Here is a 27,864-nt window from a genome sequence, read left to right on the forward strand (position 1 = left end):
TTTAACATTTAACGAAAAAATTTAATTATTATGTCATTCAACATAATTATTACTTTTTTAAAAATCTTAGCTAATAATTCAGTCCTTCCACATCGGATACCAGTGTGTGAATAGTTTAGAGTGCACCACCAGGATTTTAAAGAAACAGTAATGTTGTACCACCTAAGTCCCCCAAACCCGGTTTCTAACACAGGCACGTGCTGCTTCTGATATAAGTGTTTTGAGACCACTGTATTAGTGTGCCAATTTGTGCCATGTTTTATGACCGGTGTAAGAATATGTGATGGGATTCGTTCACATCGTTTGGAGAAACAGGGAGATTGGAGGATTTTAATGTGCCCAACCTTTGGTATTGTATCACCATGAAAATAGGTTTCTGTTGGCACAGGCTTGGTGATAGCAGATCAAGCTGAAATCCAGACAGTTCCAATCACGAGCTGATTGATCAGTGCATCTCTATTATAAATGCAATAAATCGTTTAAAAATCAGTTTTAGAGTCACTGTTGCGTTTCCTGATTCATAACTGAATTGATTTTGTCCCAGCTCTAGTTAATTAATTAATTAATTTCTTTATTAATTAAGTACTTTATTGATTTTTTTAGGGGGCTGGAGAGGCACCTTGATTTTTTTTTTGTTTTTATGTTTAAAAATGAATAAACTATTGATAAACAGATTCGTTTTGCTGTTTATAACCTCAAATCCTCTAAGCCCACAAAAGAATCAACAATTTGAGATGGAGAGGAAGGGATGGGGTTGTCGGAAACAGGTCTCTTAACATTGGGGATTTCATACCATCATTTTAGATGTCAATTCACATCATATTCGACTCTTCACATGGCTTATTGCATTATAAGCATTAATAGTGAATTTGCGGCACTCCTACTTACAATGGTTCGTAATTTGGTTATAGAAAATAGTATGTAAGAAACTTCACTTAATATCATAATATTGTAATTTTAAGTAGTGATGATTATCTCATTATACTACACACGTTTATCTCTGCACAAATTTGTATGGAATATCCTGGTACATCTAATATCTCTGAGATCTTTTTTAAACATGTAAAAAATTTAATTAGTGAATAGAAATATTTTTATGGCATTTTCAGTTCCACCTGTGTACTTGTGCCTTTTGAATACATTTAGTACTATAACTGATTATCATCAAACATTTATTTGATGAATTTATCTGTACGTTATGCAGTACTGAGCAAAAGTCTTGCGCCACCACTCATTTCTTCATATTTTACTTCCAAACAGACAGACTTTCTTGTATTTTTTATATAATCTTGAGGAATAGTTCTCCAGGCTTCCTGAAGGTTTTTTTTTTGTCTTTGATTGTCAGTGCAGTTTTTGTCTTTGATTGTCAGGGCAGAAAGTTTTTTAAAAATGTTTGTTTAGTCTTACAGTGTCCTCTGAATCATTCAAGCATAAAAATCATCAAACGTAAGGCGTGAGAAAAAAGTTGAGATGATGACAGATGATCAGGATGGTGATTAGTATACTGGTGATACTGAATGCGGAATGATTGGATCAGATGAGAAATGAGGATGAGACAGGAAATAAGAAGGGAAATGAGGTTGCTGCTGAGGTGCCAAGCAAATTTTTTATTGTATCCCTAGGCACATATAACAGTAAAACATTTGTACATTTGTTCAAAATGCGGCTCAAGAGTTGCACAGTAATGTGTTTCCTCTGTAATTATGCTTTATCATAATGTATTACGTTATGAATAGAAATAGAAACTACTTGTGTATTTGGTCATTTCGGTATTACTAACATTAATTACTTCTCAAAACGCATGACATAGTCTAATCTGTATAACAGGCTTCTGAATTGCGCTTCCTCATGTTTATTATAGTCCCTCATAAAAACCTCACATATTCTTGATTTTATGAAATTAGTGAGTGATCTAGTGTCTAACCGAAGCTAGAGAGAAGGCTTGTCAAATAGCTTGTTAATATCAGTTAATTACAGTTAAATACATGCTGTAGTGTGTTTGGTTCTCAACCTGGCAACACAGATGCTTCCTGTCTTGCATAATAATTAGGCCTGCTTCACCATCTTTAAAATGTCACCAGGGACAAGAGGCAGCACGACTTCCTTTAGGTTTCAGTATACCACAGAAACACCCAAGTCACCACCGGCTGACAGTGAGTCAGCTTACACAGTCACGAAAATACTTGTTTATTAGAAGTGACCTTTAATGACCCACGTTTTTTTTTTTTTTTTTTCAATGTGGGAGTTCCCAAACTTTTCAGACAGATACCCCAGAACAAGTTTCTTTTACATGCAAACTTAGTAAAAAAAAAGAAAGGTTTGGTAATGCTGATTAGATTTGTGTACAATAAGACCAAATGTCTGTGAACCACTATACAGTATATTACGGTTCTGGGGGATTAAATCTGAAATAGGGTGTTCAAAAGGGACATACGGGTGTGATTGGTTAGAACTCTACAAACGTTTAACACTATAGTGCACATTGACGAATGCCAAAACTCATTTATCTACTAAAACGGCATAAAACTCAAACGGAAAATCTACGCCAAAATGTAGGCAAAGCACTAAAAAGGAAAATTTCCGGACAAAGAAGTAGAAGTTTTTATGACTTATGTCACTGACAATGAAAGGATATCGTTAAGCAATTTAGCAACAAAGGAGAGAACAGGAGTAAAGTTGCTGGAAAAAAAGTGACATAAAAAAATGCTTTTTAATTGACTAATAAAAAAATTCTCAGCCCAAATCTCTGAGACCTACACACTCTTTAAGCTGACACAGTTCGTCCTCCCTCACACCACCGCACTCTCTATGATACCGTGTTTAAAAATTAGGAGTTTAAAGGTCATATGGAAACCTGATGTTTTCAGGCAGAAGCTGATGACGGCATGCAGAGCGCCGGGGGCTGGTATGGCCTGTTATAGATACACGAGACATTCCGTATTAGGTCAGTATTTTATCACTTGGCCAAAGAGTCTTACACAATATTACAACAAGATGCCGTGTCTGCAGAACTGACATATGTGCCAGCTGAGTCATTGCATCTTGTCCTCCTATTCTACATTTCCTTTTTTTGTAAATCAAACAAGAGCTCTTATTTGTTTTCATTTAAATATATTTTTGCTGTCTTTCTTTTTTTCTTTATCTTGTAATTTTTAATCCTATTTAATACGAAGTGACTGGTTTTTACAAGCGTTTGTGGGTGTAATTGTAGCACTAACTACAATTAGTAGTAACTCATTCCCAATGCATTTGATTTGAAGCCAGCTGAGGGTTCGAATAGTTATTCTTTTTATACAAACTCAGGAAGAAAATGTTTGAAATAACAGGGCTTTCATGAATATGAAATGTCATGCTCCGGTGAATAATTTATGAACAAGTTCACCTGAAGCCAGCTTCATTTGTGTTGCTGATCTTTCCCCCTTTATAACCCGAGTTTTATTTAAATTGACATTATTCATGAGCAATACATTATTTATAGGACTGTTATTAAAGGAAGTAGTTTTCACCAAGGTGATTGTTCCTGACCCAAAAACAAGCAGAGCAAAAAAAAAAAATGTTGTGTGTGTTACGTCATGTCCACACGCTGTATCTTTAAAGCTGCTAATGAGTCTCGTCCTGGTTTCCTAAAATATAATAAATCTTGTGTTCTGGAGCAGATTTGTACACGTGACATGCATAGTCTAGATTATTATATATATATATATATATATATATATATATATATATAAAATCATTATTATTAATTTTAATTATCATTATTTTTCCCTCCAAATTAACTGCAGTTGTCTTTCATATAATTATCTTAACCAAGATATCTACACATTAGTTTAAATTAATGTTAGGGTTCACACAGAGGCCCTGAATCAGGAGGAGCAATATGGATGACATTTATATGTATCACCGTGTGTAATTCTGTGGTTGTAGCTTCCTCGTTTTTTTCACACGTTTTGTCTCTTTCCAAGGCAAACAAGGTCACCTCCCCTGCTCTTGATTCACCTATATTCATTAATAAACCGCAGTTATGTATATTAAAAAAAAACATTACTGTAAAATACGCCTGGATGTGATTTATGGGCTGTTACAATAAGTCCGATATGCTAAGTTTGTGTAAACACTCATCCAACGCAAACGAAGTGCTCATCCATTCGGGCCGACTGATTCAGCAGACGCCCACCACAGCCACACTAGTTCCCTAAGACAAGTAGAAGAGAACATCGCTCTAGGAGAGGGAATAGGGACACTAAGGGCCGTTGTTCCTCTCCGAGACTTCCAAACATCTCTTGTGTAATTTAGGGGAAGTGGAGGCGGGGGAAGAAGGGAGTTGTAGACGCTGGACAACAGGGCTTCGTGCATGACTAAGGCTTTTCCTGTAGGTCTTATTCTTCCTCAGTCTCACGAGGAGAGTGGCTGCCGCCACCAGCTCCGGCGCCGTTAAACCGAGCAGTGCCGATATCAATGCTCATTGTGATGTCCATTTAGACAGCGAACTGATCTGAGGTACACGTCTCGGTAGAGAGCTTTCACTGTGACACACGTAGGATTCAATTTGTGACTTTTGTTTTTTAATGCTTTATTTTTGGGAGTTGTTACAAAACTTTGAATCTGATATGAGGCATGGCTGGAACTCTTGAATACACAAGGCCAGGTAGGTTAACCAGGGCATCTTTTATCACTGTTATTTGTGAAAACTGTTATGAGACAAAAGATAAAGAATTAATGTAATGAAGTCATATTACTGTTGCAGTTCATAAATCTTCATAACACGTTATTGATGTACTGTACAGGTTATGGCGCAGGTCATATGTCATCTCATTATATGCGTATGGAAATGTCTAATGCATGTGAAGAAGCAGCCTTTATTTGTTATATATGCGGTACAGCACAGTTGAAGTAATAGTCTTTTTGCCTGTGTTAGAGCCCTTTATGTAGCTAGAGGTAAGACCATTGATCAAGAGCCCATCAATGGCTGGGGCTTGAACCCACAACCTTCGGATCACTAGTCCTAGACCATTCCTTAACTGCTGAGCCTCAGCTGTTATTTGCGCAGTCATACATGTGGAACAAATACATAAAATGTACTCCCCTCCTGAGGACAGCTATATCTTGATAAACTATCTTGACTACTTGTTACCTTGTTTTTTTTTTTCTTCTTTTGTATGAATGATTTATTGAGGACTATTTTAAATATACCCTAATTAAGAATTTTAATCATTTCTGGTTCAAGCCTGTAGGTGTTAAAACGGTGTGTTTATACGATTAATGTCAAGTTACTCTTACATTTTATCCCATGTAACTCTAGCTATCCTCCCTGTGGTAAGTGCACCTCTAAAAATAAGCCACATGCTATTGTTGCCATGCAGCTGTTGCAGGGTTATTAGCCTCTGTCAGGAGCCGTGAGTGTGAAATCGTGCAGGCCTCCGAACACCTACACCGCTACCTTTTCTGAAACCGTCACCTCTCATACCGCGGGTCTCTTTTTTCCCCAGTTGTTAGGCTGTCCCCAGCGTAGCGCAAGGAGACAGAAGGCTCAATGTAGCGTAGTGACACCCGGATCACTTTCAGTAATTTTTTTGCACAAAGAGATAATTGTGGCCTCGGCCTGTGAGACAAATAAATAGCGACACACAAAAGCGGTAGAGAACGCACCATTGAACCAGGCCTCTGTAAGCAATCCAGGACGTTTTCCAAGGGTTTTATGTGTTTTGTTAGGGTTATGCTCGTGTGTTGTTTAGGGATATAATGAAATGTGGATTTAGAGCTCAGTTTTAGACATAACATGAGTTTTAAAAATGGCAGCGATTCATCAGCTAATTTGAGGCACAGTAAACAAAGGCTCTTTGCTTCGAGGCAAGGAATCAAAATTTAATTAGTAAAATGTAGTGTCGCGAGAGGTCAGAAAGCATTGGTGCTCTCTAGCAATGTTCTGTATACTATACAGTAGCAGTGCAGAGACTGAGATTTGGTTTTGAATGCAAGTCTAATTAAAGATGCATGACTGCATTGTTTCTGTACATGGAAATATTCCCTTTTAAGCAAACAAAGGCAGAGAAAGATGTAGTCTCAGAATAGTCACATGTCGGATGGCTTGGTGGTTAGCCCTGTCACCCTTACACAGTTGGGGGTTCTTGTCTGCTGCCTGCGTGCATGGAGTTTGCATGTTCTTCTTGTGCTTGGTGGTTCTCCTCCAGGTACACTAGTTTCCTTACACATTTAAAAGACACTGTGTGCTTTGTACCCTGATTGACATTTCCAAATTGCCTGTAGTGTAAGATTAGGTGTGTGTAAGTGCCTGTGGGCTGCTAGAGGTTGGGGCCTTCAGCAGCATACCTTTCCGTACAGCAATGCCCGCTGGCATGAATTTAAAGGTCATTGCACCAGCCATCGCTCAGAGACGTCAGCTTGAATTATGGATGGACATAAATAATGAAACCATAATCCATCAGTCAATCCATTTTCCAAAATGTTACTGTAACACGCCCCAAATAGTGACGTGATTTCCTTTTTTTTCACGATAGTGTATAAATATCCCAGTGTTGATAACTATGATCGATTTTGATGGATAAGTGATAGGTGTGTCTTCATAAAGAACGGGAGGAAGTTGCAAATAAAATTACACATGCATTACATACACCTCATTTTAATCCAACTTAATCTTTACTGTAAGTGAACATGAGCATGAGCAAGTCCCATGATCACAATAAGTAGGTAGGCCTTAGATGGAACTGGCGAGCCCTTTTATTGTCGTCTTTGTATTATCACTTTGTTGCGTTTTTAACCTCCAAGCCACTAATTGATTTTGGTGATGGACCATAAAAAAGAATGTTTTGTCTTGATCTTGAGGAAAAAGCGCAAAATTAGGGGAAATTTTGCCAAAAGGTATTTCTGATATATAGCAATGTCAATATTTATGTGTATAAAATAGAGTGACATTGAACAAAAAGCATTTAAAAAAGAAGAAAGAATGTAGTAAGTGCATTTGAATTGATTTTTTAAAAATGGTAAATTATGGCAGCACAATAAATAATATAGATGCTAAATCTCTACCATATTCTATAATATTCATAATTCATAATGCATTTGTCTCTGGAAGTTCCTTTTGTAGTGCGTTGTTGAGAACAGACTGGAACTGAAACCTCAGGTTTACCTTGGGAATTTTTTTTGGATTGCCCCAGTAGTATTTTGATCAACACTCAAGTAGAAGTGCTACTCCTGTGGTGTGAACCATGGCTTAATAATGTGCTGTTAATTTTAGATAATTTTAGATTTTACTTCATTATTAGTTAATTTTTTTTTTTTATATTTCTATTAATGAGGCTTTTCTTTAATGAAGTTTGGAGAGATTTCCCATCTGAAGTTTTTACTTAATTTCAATCAGTCTTTTACAGAAAAATGAAACTGGCTGGCTTGCAAAAGTGCACTTCTCTATTTGGTATAATATGAGGACATAACTGACTTGCTTCACATAGTGTAAAAACAGAAGTCGATAAGAATCATATGCAATGTGATGTTTATGTGTTTTTATATGTCTATATATATAAGGAGGTTGAAGCCCGTAGTGGGATCGTCGGTTCTCGGATGGGCGTTTCCAGTGGTATGACTCCACGGCACATGACAGCTACATCATTCGGGGAACTTCTATCATGGGACGTGATGTTAGAAATTGATTAGACGTTGATAACAGAGCTTTGAGCAACTTCTGTTTATCATCAGAAATTGAAAGTAAATTGTATTTTATAGCATTTTGCAGTGCTTAGCTCACCAATTGCAGCAGCCAAATATAGTATAAAATATAACTTTTAACAATAAAACCATGATAAAAAGGCATAATTTATACAGAATATAAATTTTGCTGCCAACAGCCCACTAGCTAAGATAACCTGTATTCAATTTAACTGTAATTTATTTTTTGTCAGTATATTGTTCCAAAAATCAGAATGTACAGTAACTTTAGATCCATAATGAGCAAGCCAGAGGTGACAATGGTGAGGAAAAGCTCTGGAAACTGATACAAGATGAAGAAAAGAAAAAACATGAGAGGAACCAGACTAAAAAAGGAACTTTTTTGGTTTACACTGGATAGGGGGTTATAAATTATTACTATTTTCCTGTAACTGTGTACTGTAAAGTCAGATAGCACTAAGTGTGTTAAAAAGCTGTTATGAGTATACGTATATAAATTCCTGGGATGAGCACTGGACAATCATCATGAGAACAATAGCACAGTAGCCTTTAAAGAAAAAAGTGATTCTTATGCATAAACCTCAGGGTTTAATTTAATTAATTGAAGATGGCTTCCTCCAAGATCTTCATTTTTTCAACACCTTTCTGAGTCAAAGTTTGTCATGTTTGTGCACTTTTGCACTTTGTTTTTCAGCTTCGCGCTAAGCTTCTGGCTTGCGTGACATAAAAGAGGAAGGGAAAAAGCGTGGGGTTGCACAGACAGAATCCAGACAACCAGTCAGGACTCGGGTTAAATTGCTAACATGACTGAATTCGATGACTGTACTCCAAAGGCATATTCGCTAGCTTTTTTCCTTAGACTATAATATTTGTTTCCGAACCATTTGTTTAATCATCTTACAATAAATTCTTAAGTTAGGAGTTGAGTTAGGAGTTGAGTTGAGGCACTTGACAACTCTAACTGGTCTTTGGATCTGTTTATCTGCTTTTCCTGTATAAAAAGGCACCAGAACCGATCGATCTAGCTCTTTGAAAACGTCTCTGGGGGGAGCCCCCAGCACCCCACCCCACTCCTCCAAATCACCTGCTCAGGCTTGTAAAACCCCATACTGTCAAACTGTCAGTGAAAGTTCATTGTACACATTAGACGTGGCTCTGTATTTCACTTAGGCCCTGGTTAGAACTACCCCAGGGGAGAAGGGTGTATCCGAAATGAGGAACAGAAAGCGAAGGAGGCTATTTTGGTCCTTCTTGCCTCACCGCTATGCTAGAGACAGGAGGAGAGGGTGAAACGGGGAGACATTGGGTGGGGAAGGCGAGTGTACCCTAAAGGCTAGGGTCAGGTTGTTCCTGAGCCTGTGGACAACAGCTCGGTGTTGCAACTAAAAATAGGACGAATCAAGGACGCATCCAAGGTGTTCGCATTTGTCTTGAGTGACATTATTTTGTAAATTATATGTCTGATCAAAGGTACGACCAACTCGAGTCTCCGTGTTAGTGGGTGTTAATACGAATTGTATTGTTTTGGAGGAATTTAATGTAGAACTGCAATTATAATCCTTCCTCTTTCCATTGTGTTGGAAATTCTGTATTTGTACTCACTGTGACCATTTGGTTGTTGCCATCAACTAACCAAAAACATATTCTAAGATCAGCATGATTTCCAACATTGCTACAGATTACCCACAATCCAGTTAACTGTAGCCCACAGATTTAGAAGCATTAAGCCTGCCTTGTTAAAAGGCCCTACTTAACATGGAAGTGTCGGCTGCTAAAAAAAGCGTAGCATATTAACACTCTAGGAACACTGTGGAGAGGGTGTGTGTATGTGTCTGTGTGTGTGTGTATCTATAAGACCATTCCTCTACCCCACTTTTCCGTTGCCATGAGATTTCTTCCCTCCCTCTTCTTTGATGTGGACGTACTGTGATATCGTGGCCCGGCTCTGACAATAGGCAACTTGTGCGAGTTTGCACGTTTGCACGTCACAGTCAGTGCATTCAAAAGCTTGGCATTCCACATGGGCGGAGTGGGAGAGATTCGAAGTGAAGGGTTCTGCCATGCTGAAAACTGTGAAAGCTTACCATGCCTGTATGAAGTCAGACCAGCCAGGAAGCAAGCCTTTACACTGTTTACAACAGAGTTGACTGCACTTGTTTGATTTCTATTACAAGTTGTACATCTAATCAGCACCGATCGCAATAACAGTATTCCAGATGACACCAAAACCGTCAGGAGTACCTTCTCTCGCTTTGTGAGAGTTATTTATACATTACTGCGCACCTAATCCTAATCCCTGGTGTTCCACCAGCTGTGAGTCCGGCCAGCTGTGTGTCCGCTGTCCCCGAGCCACTCAGTCCCAAAGCTTGGTTCTGCTGGACAGGAGTCAAACTATGGCCCTGGTGACAAACCCGGAGAGTTTCCGATGACTATCCGTCACCACAAAGCCAGCAGTGTATGTGCGTCTGAGTGTGTGTTTGTGTGTGTGTGTGTGTGTGTCTAAATCAGCCACTGAAATATAAACAGAGGGCTAAATGCAGCTTCAGTGCTATCTCAATAGGAGCTGTCTTGCTTATTGTACCTCGTCCACAATAAGCTTTTCTCCATATCCAGCCTCTATCCCTTTTTTTTTTTTTTTTTTTTTTACGTGGTCAGCGGTAAATGCTAACAACTGGAGCTGGCTTTTGCACCAGCCATGCCATCACACTGCCAAATGCATAAGAATTCACATGAGCCAGCTCATTCCAAACAGCTAGGGATGAAACACAGAAGACACAGGCCTGGACTTGTTGATGTTGTTTTTTTCCTTCATGCAACTTTATTCATCTATCAATCTCACTTTAACGTATTCTTGTTCCTGCTAATGTTTTGATTGTGATTGGACCAGACCAGACAAGCCACCTACCTTTTTACGCTTACTTGGTAGCACGGTACAGCTTTCACTTGTCTAGTAGGCCATGTAATGGATTTGTTATTTGTCCACCCTTGAAACACTGATTTATTATTTTTTGGGGGGGATATCTTTTTAATGGTCTAACAACCAAAAAAGAGCAAAGTCATGGGTGATTTGCATCAGGTCGCAACTGTGAAATAAAAAGGGGAACTCAAACTTGTAGGGACTCCCCAGTCCTCTAGATGAAAAAAGGTTTAGCATGAGAATTTTTGGGGGCGTGCCCCACCAGGACATGCCGCTCACATGATGAAAACAAGTAGGACACATGACCCTCACATGACTTCCTCAATCTAAGACGTGGTAATGCTGCTTGGCTTTAGGCCTTATTTATTTCATTGCACTCAGATACCCGTCCGTACTCCTGCCACATGAAGCGGTGTTCCTGGAATTCTCCCGGCAGTTCCAGCTCAGCTGGTCAGGTTATGCAGGTGTATTGGATGAGATGGGGATTATATCGAGGCAGGTGTCCAGAAAAACAGTTGATGATCATTATGGTACAGGATAGGTTTGAAAAGACGGCTAAATTCATCACCCTGACCTGTTAGAAGCAGGTGCATCGAAGTCAAGTACAACTAATATTCATGTTATGCGTACTACGTAATGTATTCTTACCTCTTTTTTTTCCTTCTTCCCCCAGTGTCCATCCTCATCTTTTTCTGATTTCCATCTTCCTCTGCAGCTATCACACCATCTTTCGTGCTGGACTGTGCGGCAGCTGCCCGGCCCCCACGCCCCCCTGCCATGGTGTCCCGCGTAGGCATGCGCCAGCTGCTCATGCGTGAACAAATGCAGCAGGAGGAGCAGCGGGAGCGCCAACGTCACCTGCACCACGGGCAACAGCGGCCGCCCGGGCCTTCTGCTCCCACACCCGCCATAAATGCACCCGTGCACTACCCGGAGCCGATGCAGGTGCCCGTCGAAGTGCTGAAGGTAAGCAACTGCAACCATATCTTCACTGCCTCTTTGGCTTTAATATTATAATAGGTTGTGTGTGTGTGTGTGTGAGAGAGAAGTTCTGGCAGAGATACTGTACAATAAGCTTTAAAGCTCAGATTCTCAGTAGGATTTACACTCCCGGTCCTCCTGTTCCTTCCAAGAATGTTAAGGGCATGTATGAGGTCCTTCACAAACACCTGATCCTACTTTCTACTTAAAGCTGCAGTACGATGGCCAATCACCGACGTCCGAGCAGTTCATTCGAGAGCAGATTAATAGGAGTTGGCCGCTTGAGTGATCTTTTCACGTGCTTCTCTGGCTTCTAGCGCAGAACTGTACCTTTGAGTGGTTTTGATTCAGCCTAAATTGCACTCATGAAATCTCGACCTGCAGACCTACCAAGGACGAAAGAAAAGGTGAAGATCGAATTATTGTCAAAAGAAGAATGCGGTGGAGCAGCAATCAAGTAAAACAAGAAGTCTATGTGCCTTGATGTGTTCTCGGATATGTCAAGAGATATGTCAGAGATGTGTCATAGAACGCCCTGCAATGGATTGGCACCCTGTCCAGGGGTGTACCCCGCCTCGTGCCCTAAGCCTCCTGGGAGAGGGTCCAGGTCCCCGCGACCCTGAATACAGCGTTATAGAAGATGAGAGAGAGTGAGAGATGTGTCATAGAACCAGATAAGAGGCGCGATCGACTTTGTGGGTTATTCTATAAAAGACTGAACACGATCTTATCAATGAGCCGAGAACAGACAGCCCAGTGCAATGCTGCCGTGCTTGTGTACACTTGGGCTAGCTGTGTACAGTGGGTGTTTGCTAAACTGAAATATTTTCAGTCAAGCATACAGTAGTGTTGTTTTTGCTATGTTCTTTTCAGTGGCGCTGCACCAGAACCTGAACATGCATGCCGAAGTGTGCAACACGCAAAGGTATAAAGTCCTTCTGCGACATTGGTTATAGGATAGTAAGTCAGGGCGTCGTAAGCGACCGGGCTTCTGTCATCACTTTAAAATAGATTTTTTGCAAAAACACATTTTCTCAAAGATATTTTATTCCTTTTATATAATAAACATCTATCTGTACACTCATGTAGTTTCTAATCATGAGTCATCAGTGCAATGGAAAAAAAATCATGCAGGTACAAGGCAAGAGTTTTTGTTGAACTTCATATCAAACATCGGAATGAAGAAAAAGTGTGATGTCTGTGACTTTAACCGTAACAGGGTTTGTTGGTGGCGCATCGACTGGTTTGAGTATTTCAGAAACCGCCTTTTCACAAACAAGAATATATAGGGTTTACACAAAAATAGTAATTGTCTGCAAGATGAAACGCCTTGTTAAAAAGAGAGAACAAAGAAAATGTTGATCGATGCTCTGAGCAGACAGAAAGTATATAGTAACGCAAATAAGTATTGTTTACAACCGTGGTGAGCAGGAAAGTATCTGAAAATGCACAATGTGTTAAATTTTAAGGTGGATGGGCTACAACAGCAGAAAACCACTCCAGGAATAAGAACTTTGGACATATCACGTATCATGGGCACGGGCTTATCTTAAAACCGCAAGAACCGAATCTCTTATCACATGTTGGCTGAATATATAAGTTCCTAATAAAGTAGACTCGTCTCTCCTACTCCTATATCTTTTTAAAATCTTCGATACAAACAATGCAGCCTGGCATGTTAAGACAGGTTAAGTCTTGGTCAAGATTAGAACGTTTGTGTGTTCACTATTTACTGATTTGGTGCGATCCAAGACAGCCAGCATCAAAGTTGTAGGAGTGTCAACATTTTTTTGAATAAATTCTCAGAATGTGAGCGTTGCTTGTTAATAGTCACCAATGAAACAGAGGTAGAGGAGGAGACAAAACTTGCTGTACAGCTACAGAAGCCATAATTGTAAAATGTAAATAACATGTGCTAATGAAAAGGAAAAAAAGAATGTTGCATGAAGCCAGATGGATGCGTGTGGGACTAGAATGTTTGCCTTACAGCCAAACTCTTCACAGTGCTGATGTTATAGTAAGTGATATATAATAGTAATAATATAAAAAATATTTTTCTCGGCGACAAAGCTTCTGTAGTTGTAGTTTCTGTAATTGGAAAACTCTAATATGATTTCATAGAGTCGTTTAAGGACATGGCCTTTTGTGGTTACACCAGGTTTCACCTCAGTCAAGGTCACCGCATTAGATTATAGGTGTAATTTATGTATTGGACATTCCTGAGATGCCTCTGGGTAGGGTACCTCTATGTTGTTAGAAATTATTAGTGGCTGATGTTTAGAAGCTGTTGTTCGGTGCTGGAGTGGAATTTTACATCTGATATTTGGGTCTATAACTAGCTTGAGTCATAAAATTAGTTGAGTTGTATTTCTGTTTTGTGTGCAGATGTTTTTGTGTATACTGTACATGTGATGCACATATTAGTGTTGCCACAATTTAAACAGTTTGGATACTGAAATGTACATTTTTTTATACATTTTGCACCATACTGTACTTCCGTGGTTGAAAAAATGCATTAGGAAAATTCTAGTCATAACTAGTCTGGTCTAAATAGTTTGTGAGATACCATTCTTAGAAAGCATTTTGATGAGACTGATTAGATGCATCATAATCTATAAAGGACTTTATGTCATGTTGTCAGATCATTTTTTAAATCCTGATGTGTCCCTGGTAGGAAGAATAAAAATGAATAAAGTACAAATCATACAATTAGTTGTGTTTTATTTCTATCTGTTTACAGTAAAAAGTAGTAATAAACATTTTTGTTTAACAACAGCTTGGTGTGGTTGCTAATACTGCACTTTGATTTTTTTATAGCACAATAAGTTTATATATGGAATCACTTGTTTAAACATGCGCATTATTAATAATCATTAATATAATATGAATGCAATTAAAAGTAAACAAATCCTGTGTCTATGCTGTATTTTAGTATAAAAGATCATGCACTTTTTAGACACTCCCTAAGTGACTTTATTAGTATCTTTAACTGGAGAAAATAGAAAAATGTTTTTGTTGTGCTCAGTTCATCGTCGACTCCAGAGTAAAAAAAAAAAAAAATCCACTTTATTTATTTATTTAAGAAATAAAAGGCAGGATATCGAATGTATAGTGGATGTTCCAATATAAAAACAACTTCTAGGACCCTGTAAAGCAGTGCAGGCACAGCGGTACAGCTGTGTTTAGGGACTCGTCTTTTTTGCCCACTTTACAGCTGAACTATCTGCATATTTCACTTTGGGCTGCCTCTTTGCTGATGCCATCTGAAAAACGTGTTTAGCCCTCCCTACCATTGCTCGTGAGTCATTTAACTCTTGCAGCTGATATTACGTACAAAAACCTCTGTGAGGTTTTTCCCCTCTATGTCACACACGACACTACATTATGTTTAAAAAGAGATCTTACCCCATTACCCACATTTGCATAGTGAAAACTATAGTACCATTGTACCTGCTTGTTACTAATATGTCATGCACCTTAGTTGACGTTTGTGAGCTAAAATGCTTTGAACAAGGTTCTTTAGGACATGGGAGAAGAGGAGGACTTTCAGGTTAAACTATTGTGGATTCGTTCTTGCACCTCTGTGGCTAGACTGTGTGGTGCCAGTCATAGGGAATGCCTTACTGGAGCTGGGAGTGTTGTGATTCATGCCACTTATGGGAAGTGTTCAGAGTGAGTTATCAGCATTCACCAGCGAGGAGTAACAGCAGCTTCAGTTTCACAGGAGGCTCGGGTGGTTATAGAGCCATTCATCCTGCCATGTCTGGGCAGAGAAATGTGGAAGGAAGCGCCATGGCTAGTAGCCACTAAACCGAACTGCTCTCCTGGAATACTCTTTCCCAGGCCTTGGGCTTGTTAGCTACAGTAAGTAAAAAAATACCCTTGGTGGCATCATTATTACTTTGTCACTTATTTGCTGACGGCAAAGCATTTTCATATGCATTAGTAAGCATTTGTTTATTAAAACTATGTCTATGCAGGCGTGATTAATGCTTAAGGGATAATTCTGGAGTCTTTTTACTTTGTCTTATTATACAGTATATACATATCAGACATCTGAAATGGTTGAGCACTTTTTAATTAGACAGAGTAAAAAGACTCCATCTGACAAAGCATCATGAACCTCTTTGTTGACTGTTTGGATGTTGCTCCAAACCAACCCAAGGAAGACCGAGACCATTAAACAAAAAAAAAGAAAAAAAAAAAGAAAAGTGCATTTTTTTTTCAGAAAGAAAGTTCATTTCTGCTCCACATTTGGTTAAATTTGTGGTGCTGTTTATCAGGCAACTGTGTTAATGGTTGACGAGGACAATGGATCTAGTAGAACTGTAACCCAAGACAAAACCCAAAGAGTCTTGACCAAAACCTGTGAAAAGAAGAGTAATTTAAAAGGAATGAATTGTGTTCGTCTGGTAGTGCAAGGTTATGGAAAAAGCATTCTCTTTTTCTTACCACAGTTTTCCAGGCGTACGAGCTGTTAAACAGGTGCTGGTGGAGACGGGTGAGGCACTAGATTGCTGATTAAAGGGTCGGGGGTTTCGAGCGGCAGCACAGCTGGGTTTCCAATGTTGGGCCCTTGAGCAAGGCCCCTAACCCTAACTGATCAAACAAACATGTATATATAACCCGCTACTGAGATTTAGTGCCAGTCCCAAGCCCGGAAAAATTGGGTGGGTTGTGACAGGAAGGGCATACAACATAAAACCAGTGCCAGATTTCGAGGATCAAATGAACCGATGGGGCGGGCCCTAGAATAAAGGAACAAAGCCCAAGGGGGGAAAACGGTTAAGAGAGTTATATATTTAAAGTAAAGAATGACCTTGTGCTCATGTCTTTTTTAGCACCTGTATTTGAACCTCATTAAAAACAATGAAACCTTTACATGTCCAAAGATTATAATTTTTTAACTAAAACACTGACTTGCTGTGACAATTCAAAATACTGTATATTTTGTACTGTTTTGCTCTTTTCCTCATCCCCATTTTCTTTTTAATTCTTCTCTAATTATTACATATTTATTTGTTTCCTTATTAGGTACAAACACACCTGGAGAACCCTACTGACTACCACATCCGCCAGTCTCAAAGGCAGCAGGTGAAAGAGTACCTGTCCAGTACATTTGCCCCCAAGCAGGCCGTCCATGCTGCAGCTGGTATAGTCCACCCATCTCCACCCAACATGGTGCAGTGCCAGTCAGCCGGTGCCGTGCAACCCCTGCCCTCACCTTGTGCATCACAGCTTGTCCCCTCAGCAGGGAACAGCGCCCCCAACAGTCCTATGGCCATGCTGAACATCTCCTGCAGCCATGAGAAAGAGGTACCGGAACCCTGTGCTTTTTTGCTTGGTTTTAACAATAAGTCTTGTTCAGTGCAATGTTTATATGATTTATTAGAGGGTCTTCTTCTTCTTTTTTTGCTTAAATGATTATAAAGGTACATAGGTCAGACAATTGTAAACCTTGGTTAATAAGTACCAACCACTTAAATTTTGGGCTAATTTGCACAAGATATTAAACCCACTTTTGTGAACTAGCCCTAGGATTTTTGACATTTCTATAAAATTAGGGTTAAATAACTCAAAATAGAACAACCATCAAAGTCCTTAAATTAATTTTCACAAAATCTGATTTAGATGATTTGTGTTAAGTTTGGGGGTGTTAACCATTCTCTCTCACTCATTCTCTCTATACCACTTATCCTGTACAGGACCGCGGGTGGCCTGGAGCCTACCCCAGGGGACTAGGTGCACTAGATGGGGTACGTTCTGGACAGTCCATCACAGGACACAATCATGCACACACTCACACACCCCCTTACACATAACAAGGAATTTGGAAAAGACAATTAGTTAAAACTAGATGTCTTTGGACTGTGGGAGGAAACCGGAGCACCAGCAGTAAACCCATAAAGCATGGAGAGAACATTTTTTTTATTTCTTTTTTTTCCCCCCCAGGCAAAATTAAACTTATTTAAACACACATTAAAACCAAGGTTGCTTGTTTTGGTAATTTGTAAATGTTAACAATTAGTTATTATTAGTTATTACTATTAGTTATTGTTTCCTTTGTTTCATTTTGTCATTAATAGAACGCAGTGTTCAAGAATCAGTTTCTCACAGCTTCATTCAGCGCACCGGGTTTTTCCCTTATCTCCAGGAGCATTGTTATGCCTTACTGGTCCTTTCTATTCCAATGTTCAGTGCACATCATATCCAAATTCATCTCAGGGCTTTCAGTCATTTTCATCTTTCTCTATTTCTTGCCTCGTGTGTGTGTTTTTTATTTTTTATATCACCCAAAGGTCAGAGTGTTAACTAGCCAAACTCAGTTGTCACTGGAGTTTAAGTGGCCAATTATGGTTGCAGTGGTGTAATTAGAGATTAAAGAGTGACAGGGAATGTATAAGACACTGGAGAGAACTTTTGAACTTGGCAGACTTTGGTCTTTTTCCTTCTTCTTCTCCTCACATTTAAGTCCGTAGCATGATGAGTTGAGTATGTGGTCATATACTACAGCGACTCTGAGACAAACAACTGAGAGTAAGTCTATTCAATAAGAGAAAGAGAAGAATGCTCTTTCTAGGAAAATTGTTGTTTGACAGTGCCTTGTAATATATGAGGGCTGAGTATGAGATTGGCAATATATATATATATTACATACAGTTGATTAAAAATGAGCTGAAAGAAACATAATGAAACTCCATGTAGGTCTGTATTGACTGTTATTGCTCTAATACCTGTAAGAACATTTTAATAAGCAGCTTCTTGTGTATATTTCTGAGCAGATGGAGGAAGTGATTGAAGACATCATCAGCATGCAGTCCAGCTATGATGACATACAAAATTATGTTGACCCAGTGATACAGATGCCAAACACTGTAAGTGACGTGACTGATGTTTTTTGCTGCTGTTGTTTTTTTATTTCACATACACACAGTCGGGCACACACACAAGTTTACGTCTGTTTAGCCCTTTTTGCAAAGATGAATAATGCAAATGAGTGAGTCATGCAAGATAAGTGGAAAATGAACTGATTAACCCATACACTGTAAGCATAAATCACCACTGCTCAATAGTGTCTATTTTCAAATCTTTCAAGCCCACGTGGTGACTCAGTCGCTGCAATACTGATGAGCCGTTTGTTGACTACATGTCACCGGGCTTAAAAGAAAAAGAATAGCAGCTTTGTTGGTCATCAAAAATAATTTCTGATTATAGCACAGACCCTAGCCATACAGTCTGTGAACTGTGATGCAACGCTGTTTTGTTGCCGCATGAGCACTTCAAAACAACTTATTTTCAATTCAGACTAGCCGCGTTCTCCCTTAGGCTGTTTTCTATTTCTATTCACAATACAAAAAAATAAATCAGATTCACAGTGATGTTTTTTTTTTTATTATTATTCTTTTGCAATTTATGTAATGCATGATGGAGCTGTCAATTCTTGGGGACTCTTGTACAGAAAGGCAAGACTTTGTATTTAAAATAACTGCATTAACAATTAAGCCACCTCCAGTTAGAGTTCAACTTGTTTACAAGGCATTAGGTCGGGATTGGGGCAGTGGAAGAGAAGGAGGTGAGTAGACTTTGGAGAAAGGAGGGAGGACGGGGGAGAAAACAAGGCTGAAAGTCCAGATAGGGGAAAGTTCACTTTTTTTTTTTTTTGTGGCGAGGAAAAAGTAGAAGAAGGTCAGTTTAGTCACTCAGACAGCCGGCTTAGGCAGCTACAGTATGAGAGACTCAGCAGTTAGCATGAAGGACATGAACAAGACGTACGCCATTGTAGAGGTGATCGACGGCGAGAAACTCCAGCTGGTGAGACAGATCTGGTCTCTGTTTTATCTTCTCTTGTTTTAAGTTTTTAAGCCTGGTGGAAGGGAGGAATTTTTTTTTTTAACTGTACATCACAGAGCTGAAGAGTGTGTGACACAGAACGAGAATGGTGTGTTCTTTATTTATGATGCATATTATGCCAGTATTTCAAAGATTTTAACTGTTAGAAAAAAATTTTAATGCTATAGATGTATAAAATTTGCTTTTGCTAAATATCTGAGTGCAATCACAGTCAGATATTCTCATAACGCTTTCATCAACTCTATGTAACTTTAATTTTACATTTATTTTATGGCAATGTTACATTTAATTACATATCTTTTTTTATTTATTTTCTACACAAAATTCAAGCTTGTGGATCCCAAAACGCATGTAATGGCAAGCAACAAAATACGTGTTGATGTTATGTTCTGCTGTTATCAAGCTTTATTGAGCTTTTGCTATCGTTTGCTCTGGTCTGTCATGACCTCGCTGTGCATTGATTAGCAATTGATTGGCATTTCTCATTCATCAGAGTGCTTAGACTCCATTTCCTGTTGTGAGGATTGATCTTTGCTCTAAGCTGCTCAAGGGAATTCGGTGAAAGCTTGTGTGTGTGCGTGTACTGTAGGCAACTGGAATCCGTTGTATTCCCAGGTTTTCAGTATCTAGAGTAACAGCAGATGTTATAATTAAGTAAGTTATTTGTTTGTGTACATTCAGCAGATATTAAATAAAAAAGACGATAGACAAAGATGAATGGAATGAAAGCCATGAACTGTGGCTTTCTCTGGATAAAGACAGGAACAATAGGGAACATCCATGCATGCATTTTTTCATATGCAAGACGTGCGTTTTTAGGACGGACTGTACATTTTGATCAATGGTTTAAAATGTGGTTGTTGTTTCTTGGAGTGCAGAATTCAAGAACGTGCAGCCCTAATTCTGAGCTGTCAGCGGAATCCGCGGTGGCTCCTTTTTGTCCTTATGGGACATATAACGTTTAGTGTTGATTTTGTTTTTGTTTGCCTTTGTGGCCTCCAGTAGCATGTGTGATAAGTTATCTGAGGCTATTGAAGGCTGACTTTATCAGTCAAGGCTCATTAGAAGCCAAGCGTTCACTCACTAAGAGTTATATTGAGCCATTCAGATGGAAGAAAAGATAGTGTGTATATAAAACAATAAAGCTGATAAGCGATAGCCATGAAAGTCAGTCATTGCTCTCACCTAGAGAGCAAAAAAAAAAAGTTTTTATAAGTTTATCAGCATGGAATCAGCACAGAATCTGTCGATTTTACGACTTGCCACCAAAGATACGCATTTATTGGGCTTCCTGCGATCATGACAATTTAACAAGGTCATCCTGAATATTGCACTATAAAAAACACCTTGAACATCTCTCGCAAAGGGAAGATGGTAACACGCTCATGAAACGGGGCTGGTAAAAATGCATGTGTATAATCTAATAACTCAAGGAAAGGCTTTCGTAACTATAACGGTTGGTGTAATTCTCATAAAAAGCACTTAAACAAACATAGCATTGTGCGGTCAATGATACTTGCATGCAATAGCAAAACTGGACCAGCTGATACCTACCTGAATGTGCTGATTCAACATTAGTTTCCTTCCAAGCCTCTGGCATGGTTCGAACCCACATCCCCAATCCCACAAAGTTTGATAAAGCCATGTGTCACGACATCCCTCTTTCCGTAGCCAATTGAAAACCTACCTCTTTAATAAACACTAATTAAAAAACTTTCCATACTAACATGGTTTTAGATTAACACAATTCCTAGACCTATTTGGACTAGTACATTCTACAATATACTGACTTTCATAGGCATCTGTCAAACTCTTGTATTTTGTGCTTGTCTGTTTTAGCTTCCTCTGTCCAGCAGCCATTTGGACGTCTACACCGGTCCTGGCATGACCGGTCCTAGCATTGCTATGACAAGTAACTCCTGCCCTGCCAATCTACATCACAAGAGAGAGCTATCAGGTAGACTTAACCACAATAAAGACATCCAAATGTGCTCCATTTTAGCTGTTTTTATCTTATGAATTCTGTGTCATTTCTATAACACGTTCGATGTTATTGTTTGACATTGTTGGACAGTCTGTAAAGAGCAGTGATTGTCATTTTAAACACGCGGCAGCAAAAACCGTAGGAGTTTATTAGTCTGTTATTGTCACTTAGGAGAGTTAGAGGTTTTATATATGCTTTAAAATTTAAATGAGTGATGGAATGGGTTATGCAACCTTATAGTTGACCGTTTCCAAACTATTTTATAGTGGCAAGGCGTCATCATTATAAAAAAAAGACACTGTCGTAAACTATGAGGCTCATCTTATGCGTGTAAAGTGCTTAGTTAACAACACTGACTGACTGTCACTTGTTTTTTTTTCATCAAGATGCTGAAGCTCGTGCGTTAGTCAAGGAACGACAGAAGAAAGACAACCACAACCTGAGTGAGTTTTATGCTCTTTGCCTTCCAGGCTCTCCTGGTCAAAAGTACATTGGTCCCATTTTCGCACTTTCAAATACACCCTCCCTTCTCCCCAACCCCCATACCACCTCTGGGCAAATTTAGCTGACACCATACTACACTTTGGTGTATCGTTAACCCAGGCCAATTCTGCTGCTATGGCATTAAAATGTAATTGCCCGCGACAATTTGCAGGTACTAAATGGGTACAATAAGCATCAGGAATGCTGCAGGACTGTTGCTAAGCTCCAACATGATGAGTGTTGGACAGTATAATAGTATTATATTTATTGCTTAGAAAGGCTTCACCGGAATCATAAAATGTGCCCTACAATTAAGGCCAAAAGGTTACATACACCTAGGCCATAGATGTTTAATTCTCTCTGTGTTTTTCACAGCTGCACATGTTTTATCTTATTCTACATTTCATTTGCCAAGTCAGTCAGAACATCTCCTTTGTTCACTTTCAGTGTCAATTTTAAATCAGTTAAGATTAAGATCAGTTAAGAAGTTCTGTCAGGAGAAATGAAGAAACATCCCAGCAAAACAAATCTTGCTGAAGTCTACTTCTAACATTTTATTCAAGTTTAAGCAATGGCACCAACTTATAAAATTTGGACCCAGTGAAATTTGATACTAAATTGAAGTTAAATAAATCTGTCTCTTAGCTTTAATTGATTTTATGAAAATAAATTTGACCATAATTGACATAAGACAAGAAATATATGGTAACATGAAATGTGGAAAATAAAAAAAATTATGCCTTGAGCCTATGCATGTAAAAATTTGTCCTCAACTGTAACACTATTGATGTATTCTAATAATTGTTAAGACATTTTATTTTGAAATTTAAGGTTGGACATGCACTAGGAGGTCTGCATACAACTTAATAAAATCATATTATTAGCACCATATTATCTTTAATATGTATAAACCTTATTATATAGATCTACAGTATCATGTCTGTATTATTACTGTATGTACAACACTATTCATTATTTCTAAACATACATTGAAAATCGCATGAAAATAGAAACCAGCTGTTTTACTTAAAGTAAAGTGCAAAATGTCTTGGAAACATATAAAAATGCAAAAAGAAATATTGTAATATATCTTATATATAAAGAAAATCTGCTTTTGAAATTATTTCCGTATAGAGAAACTTCACTAAATTACTATAAAAGGTAATAAAATACAGTCAATATTTGGTTTGAAAATATTTGCTAGAAATAATCAGTAGTGTTAGATACAGATATGTGCAGTTTATAAGTAAAACAGTGGGCTGGAGAATATTCCAGAATTTTTATGGCAACTTTGTCACACTTGTTCCTTTCTATTTTCATGCAAAACCCAGGAGTCACGTTAATTTTTTGTTTCCATCTAAAAACTGGTTTCAGAAAAGCTTGTAATAGTATGTTACAACTACAGTATGCAAATATTCTTTTGTTATGGTATTTTTTATAAAAAAAACATTGAAAATTATGTTTGGAAATAGTGAATAGTTTCATGCATAATGCAGACATGATAAATGATAAAAACGTATTACAATATTTGGACTATAGATGAAGTGGTGGTGCCTAGGAATTTTATACAGTACTATGCAAAATGTAATTACACACTGTATATATGATTTTGCCTATTCTGCGTTTTTCTCTTTTAGTTGAAAGAAGAAGGAGGTTTAATATAAACGACCGCATCAAGGAGTTGGGCACAATGATCCCCAAAACAAATGACCTGTAAGTCATGATATGGCATATGATATAGTTTTAAACAAGCTCAGAATTATCTTAAGCATTTCAGATATGGAAATATACTGTACCATGCAAAAGTAATATATTTATGTAAGATCATCATCATGTCTTTCCTTAGGGATGTTCGTTGGAACAAGGGCACTATCCTCCGGGCCTCGGTAGAGTACATTAAACGAATGCAAAAGGACATCCAGAGAACCAGGGATGTGGAAAGCAACTTCAAGAGGATGGAGGTAGTCAATAAACAATTGTGGCTCCGTATCCAGGTAAAGTATCAACAAAAATGTTTTAAAAACAAAAAAGAAATCATAGATGCACAGCAAATGGTTATCAGTTTTGCTATTTCAATTATTTGTGTTCCCATGTAAAAAGATGAAATGCCCATAGACAATGCAGAAATTCCACTGGACATTACTGGGAAATTGCAGGATTTTTGTGTTTTTTTGTTTTTATAATACAGGAGCTGGAAATGCAAGCCCGTATGCATGGTCTGCCTAACAACTCACCATCAGGTCTGAACAACATCGAACCCCTCAACCCATTTGTGAAGCAGGAGAACAGCCCTGAGGATCTTCACCACCAGCGAGGCCCTCCCCATCAGCAACCTCAACTTCACTCCCAGCCTCCTCAGCTCCATCCACAACAGCTCCACCCACAACAGCTCCACCCCCAGGCTTCCCAGCTCCACCCCCAGGCACCACTGCAATACTCTGCGGTAGGCAGCACACAGCCCTACGACTTTAGCCACTCACTGGACTTGTGTGATGGCGGAATGCCAGGTTATGCAGATGGCATGGGGTGCCTTGGGGATCTGAGCTCTATAGGGGGCCCTGCTGGTGGCACCATGGTTCATGCGGGCAAGAAAAATGAGATGGCCTGGATGGACGAGGCGTTGTCGCCACTGGGTACTGACCCGCTGCTCTCGGCCATGTCGCCCGAGGCGTCTGTGGACAGCAGCCGCCGGAGCAGCTTCAGCATAGATGACTCAGACATACTGTGAAACGGTTCCAGCACAAATATTAACACATTCACACACCAATTTTGTTAAAAAAACAAACAAACAAAAAAAAAACCTCATAAAGGGCAATGACACATGCAACTTTTTATTTCTTCAAGTACATTTTTATTTCAACAAAACCCATATACTCCCTTAGATATGATTTAATTCATAAACCATGCACTCCTAAAAAACCTGAATGCACTAAATCAGGTACTTAAATATCCAAAACAATATTTTACACACCAGTACTAGCAGAATATTTCAAAGAGGCCATTTCATCCGGAAGAAAGCACCTGTTGGCGAAATAGTAATAAAAATAGCAGGTAATTTTTAGTTCTTTTTAACATTATGCACAGCTTTAATTAGTGTCATACTCTTGGCGTCCAGCATTAAAACCAATGAGAGAAGGAAGGAGAGCATTGCTCAGTATCGAAATGCATGTAGTTAATGCATGTTTTAAAATGAAACCTTATCATCCAAAGGCAGCTTTTACTACATCAGGGAGACCATCCAAAAAACAAACAAACAAAGAATCTAAGGTAACTCTTTATTTGAAGATCCCTTTTTGAAGGCATTAAAAATGTTTATGAATCCTGTATAGATTTTTGTAGTTTTTATTATACAATTATATAACATTAAGGTCTATATATACATATACATGTAAATACTAGAGCTGTGTAAGTAGTAGCTCCGAATTAAATTTCTTACTCACAAAAATGACTGTAGCAGAACAAGTGCCTTATCCTACGCTAATCATCCAGGATTACATTCTGCCTCACTTAGGGTTTTTAATTAAAGTGTTACCAACTCCTGCAGTGGTGTGCTAGAAACTGTACCTAAAGTATTATTACTGTATGGGATCCTTGAAGTAATAAGTAAGACTTAAGCAAATAAAGTAGTGTAATAAATATGCCTGGTTTCATTGTTAATGCCATTAGCATTAGTTGATAAATGTAGCATTGGTGCTAGCCAAAAAAATAAATAAAACTGCAGGTTATATGGAGCATGAAACTAGCCTGGTAATTTATTTAACCAGAATCCTTGCTCACCAAAGCAAATTACTTTGTGATGTGTGAATTGAAAACGGGTTTGGCTTAACCTTCCAGTTCTGTTCATTATAGACTTCGGCCATCTGATTTTAATTTAATAGCAACACAGCCGTTAAATCTATTATAGACCAGCTGCAATCTTTAATGCGTCTTCATTTTAGTTATTAGCAATAGAAACAAAAATCCCACATGGTACTCATTCATACACTCCTTGCGCATGTGTGTGTGTGTGTGTGTGTGTGTGTGTGCATGTGTGTGCAATGTAAATAAATATGGAGAGTGATAGAGTAATGGACTCAATCCTTTTTTTGTTTGTTTGTTTAAAAATAAATAATTTTTTTCATTCTTTTTACCGTTTTTACTCAGGTCAGACTGACCCGAACATAATTTTCTGTATTATAAATATGAATATTCAAATTATTTTATGTTTATAAAAAAAAAAAAAAAGAAATTAAAGCAGGCATAAAGTTTCATGTTGAAAAGATTAGTGTAAACATAATTTGGGTCATTTTACCCCAACAGAACACGAGGTTTAAGCTCCTCACTGCTTCTTCTTTGCCAATTGTAACTTCACATGGGGAAGGATCTAATGTGCAATTCCAGCTATGAAGTTTTATTTAAAAAATTTAAAAAAGAAGGTAAAAAGGAGAATAGATATACAAAGTCATTGTGATGTTTTTTTCCTTCTTTCTTTCAAAGCACTGAAGAAAATATTATGATTTAATGGCGTTATAATAGATGATTTATTAAGATTTTATATTCCACTAAGCCACTTAAGTGTATTTTTATCGTTTGTCACTTTTTTATTTGATCTTCCAGAGATGACCTTTGCTATCTTAGTGCAGAGCCATTTAAATATGAAAATATTTAAACCACTAGCCTTATTGTACATGGTCAGCAATGCCATATAATATATATTTGTTCTTTTTTTAATGTTAGATTTTATCAGGCTTTTAAGAAAGTAAAAGAACATGTATCATGTTTTTATATTGATTTGTTTTTTTTAACATAGTTATTCCAAAAAACAAACCATAGATAATAATGAGTGATGATTCTGCCATTTTATCAGTTTTAATTGAAACTTTGTGAATGTGAATTTTTCCTGTTGTACAGTTTAAAGTGAAACAGCATGATTTCTTTTTATTTCTCTTTTTTTTTTTACCGACCATGGTGCCTTCCCTTGTCCTAAATCTATACCCCCTGTACTGTCATTAAAGACAGCCTGCCTCAGAGTTTAAAATGTTCTGACATCATGTTTCTGGCTCAGAGCCTCCTGATCTCTGTTTCCTCAGGCATTTACAGTAATGCTCAAATTCATCCACAGCCAGCATTCAGAGAGTTGTTCTGTTAGACTATGCAAATCTTTGACTTGGTAAACCTTAAAGACGGGAGCTATCTGAGCTGTTATAGTGATGTGTTTCTTCTAATTTTGCCTACATGTGCTTTTGTTGTTGTTATCTTCCAGGAATGATAAGGTTTGCTGTAAATGAAGGAAAAATATCCTCGGTTTAGATAACAAGGCAGATTGTAATTGAATTGATTGTTACTGTTTCGGCAAACACATCCAAAAGCCTTTTGAATTCTATCTTGTAAAATTTCATGGATGTGAATGACATTTAATCATAAACATATTTAAGATGATTATATAGCAGTGTTGTGTGTTTAATTCTCTTCATCATCTGTTCAGCGTTCCTTGACAGAAAATATGAATCAAACGACTATTTAGACTGGGACTACAGTATATACACAGTTCCAGTCAAACTTTTGGACACAAATTTGGATTTATTTTCTACATTATAGAACAATACTGGATTTGTTTTACTTAGAAATAACACATAGAATTAAATAATTAAATAACAACAACAACAACAGTCAGTTGATATTTTAAGACATGAAGGTCAGCTGTTCTGTAACAGTTTTTGCAAGAACAGTATTGTCAAGTGCATTTGCAAAAACCCATCAAGTACCATGATGAACCTGTCTCTCATAAAGACATTTCCAGGAAAGCAGGACCAAAACGTACCTCTGCTGCAGAGGAGAAGATCATTTAGAGTTACCAGCCTCAGAAATCACCAATTAACAACCAGCACCTCAGATTAGAGCCGTTATGAAGGCTGTACAAAGCATAAGTAGTAGACACATCTTAATATTTCAATATCAACTGTTCAAGGGAAAATATTGCTTCATTTTT

At 38.1% G+C, this 27,864-nt stretch overlaps 1 protein-coding gene across 6 annotated transcripts in view; it reads left to right on the forward strand.

Annotated features, from left to right (window-relative positions):
- Positions 1 to 27,314, forward strand: part of tfeb (transcription factor EB) — a 49,620-nt gene extending 22,306 nt beyond the window's left edge. The window contains exons 1-10 of one of the 6 annotated variants that reach the window (XM_053483884.1): positions 4,360 to 4,497; positions 11,313 to 11,563; positions 16,613 to 16,894; positions 17,284 to 17,334; positions 18,361 to 18,453; positions 21,269 to 21,386; positions 21,800 to 21,856; positions 23,534 to 23,609; positions 23,743 to 23,890; positions 24,085 to 27,314. In XM_053483884.1, the coding sequence (XP_053339859.1) occupies positions 11,375 to 11,563; positions 16,613 to 16,894; positions 17,284 to 17,334; positions 18,361 to 18,453; positions 21,269 to 21,386; positions 21,800 to 21,856; positions 23,534 to 23,609; positions 23,743 to 23,890; positions 24,085 to 24,624 (1,554 nt within the window). In that variant the 5' untranslated portion in view covers positions 4,360 to 4,497; positions 11,313 to 11,374 and the 3' untranslated portion in view covers positions 24,625 to 27,314. The other 5 variants (XM_053483879.1, XM_053483883.1, XM_053483885.1 and 2 more) reach the window with 5 other exon arrangements.
- Positions 27,315 to 27,864: the final 550 nt, after the last annotated feature.

Source organism: Clarias gariepinus, chromosome 23 (genome assembly GCF_024256425.1).
Source record: "Clarias gariepinus isolate MV-2021 ecotype Netherlands chromosome 23, CGAR_prim_01v2, whole genome shotgun sequence".
Lineage (NCBI taxonomy): Eukaryota > Metazoa > Chordata > Actinopteri > Siluriformes > Clariidae > Clarias > Clarias gariepinus.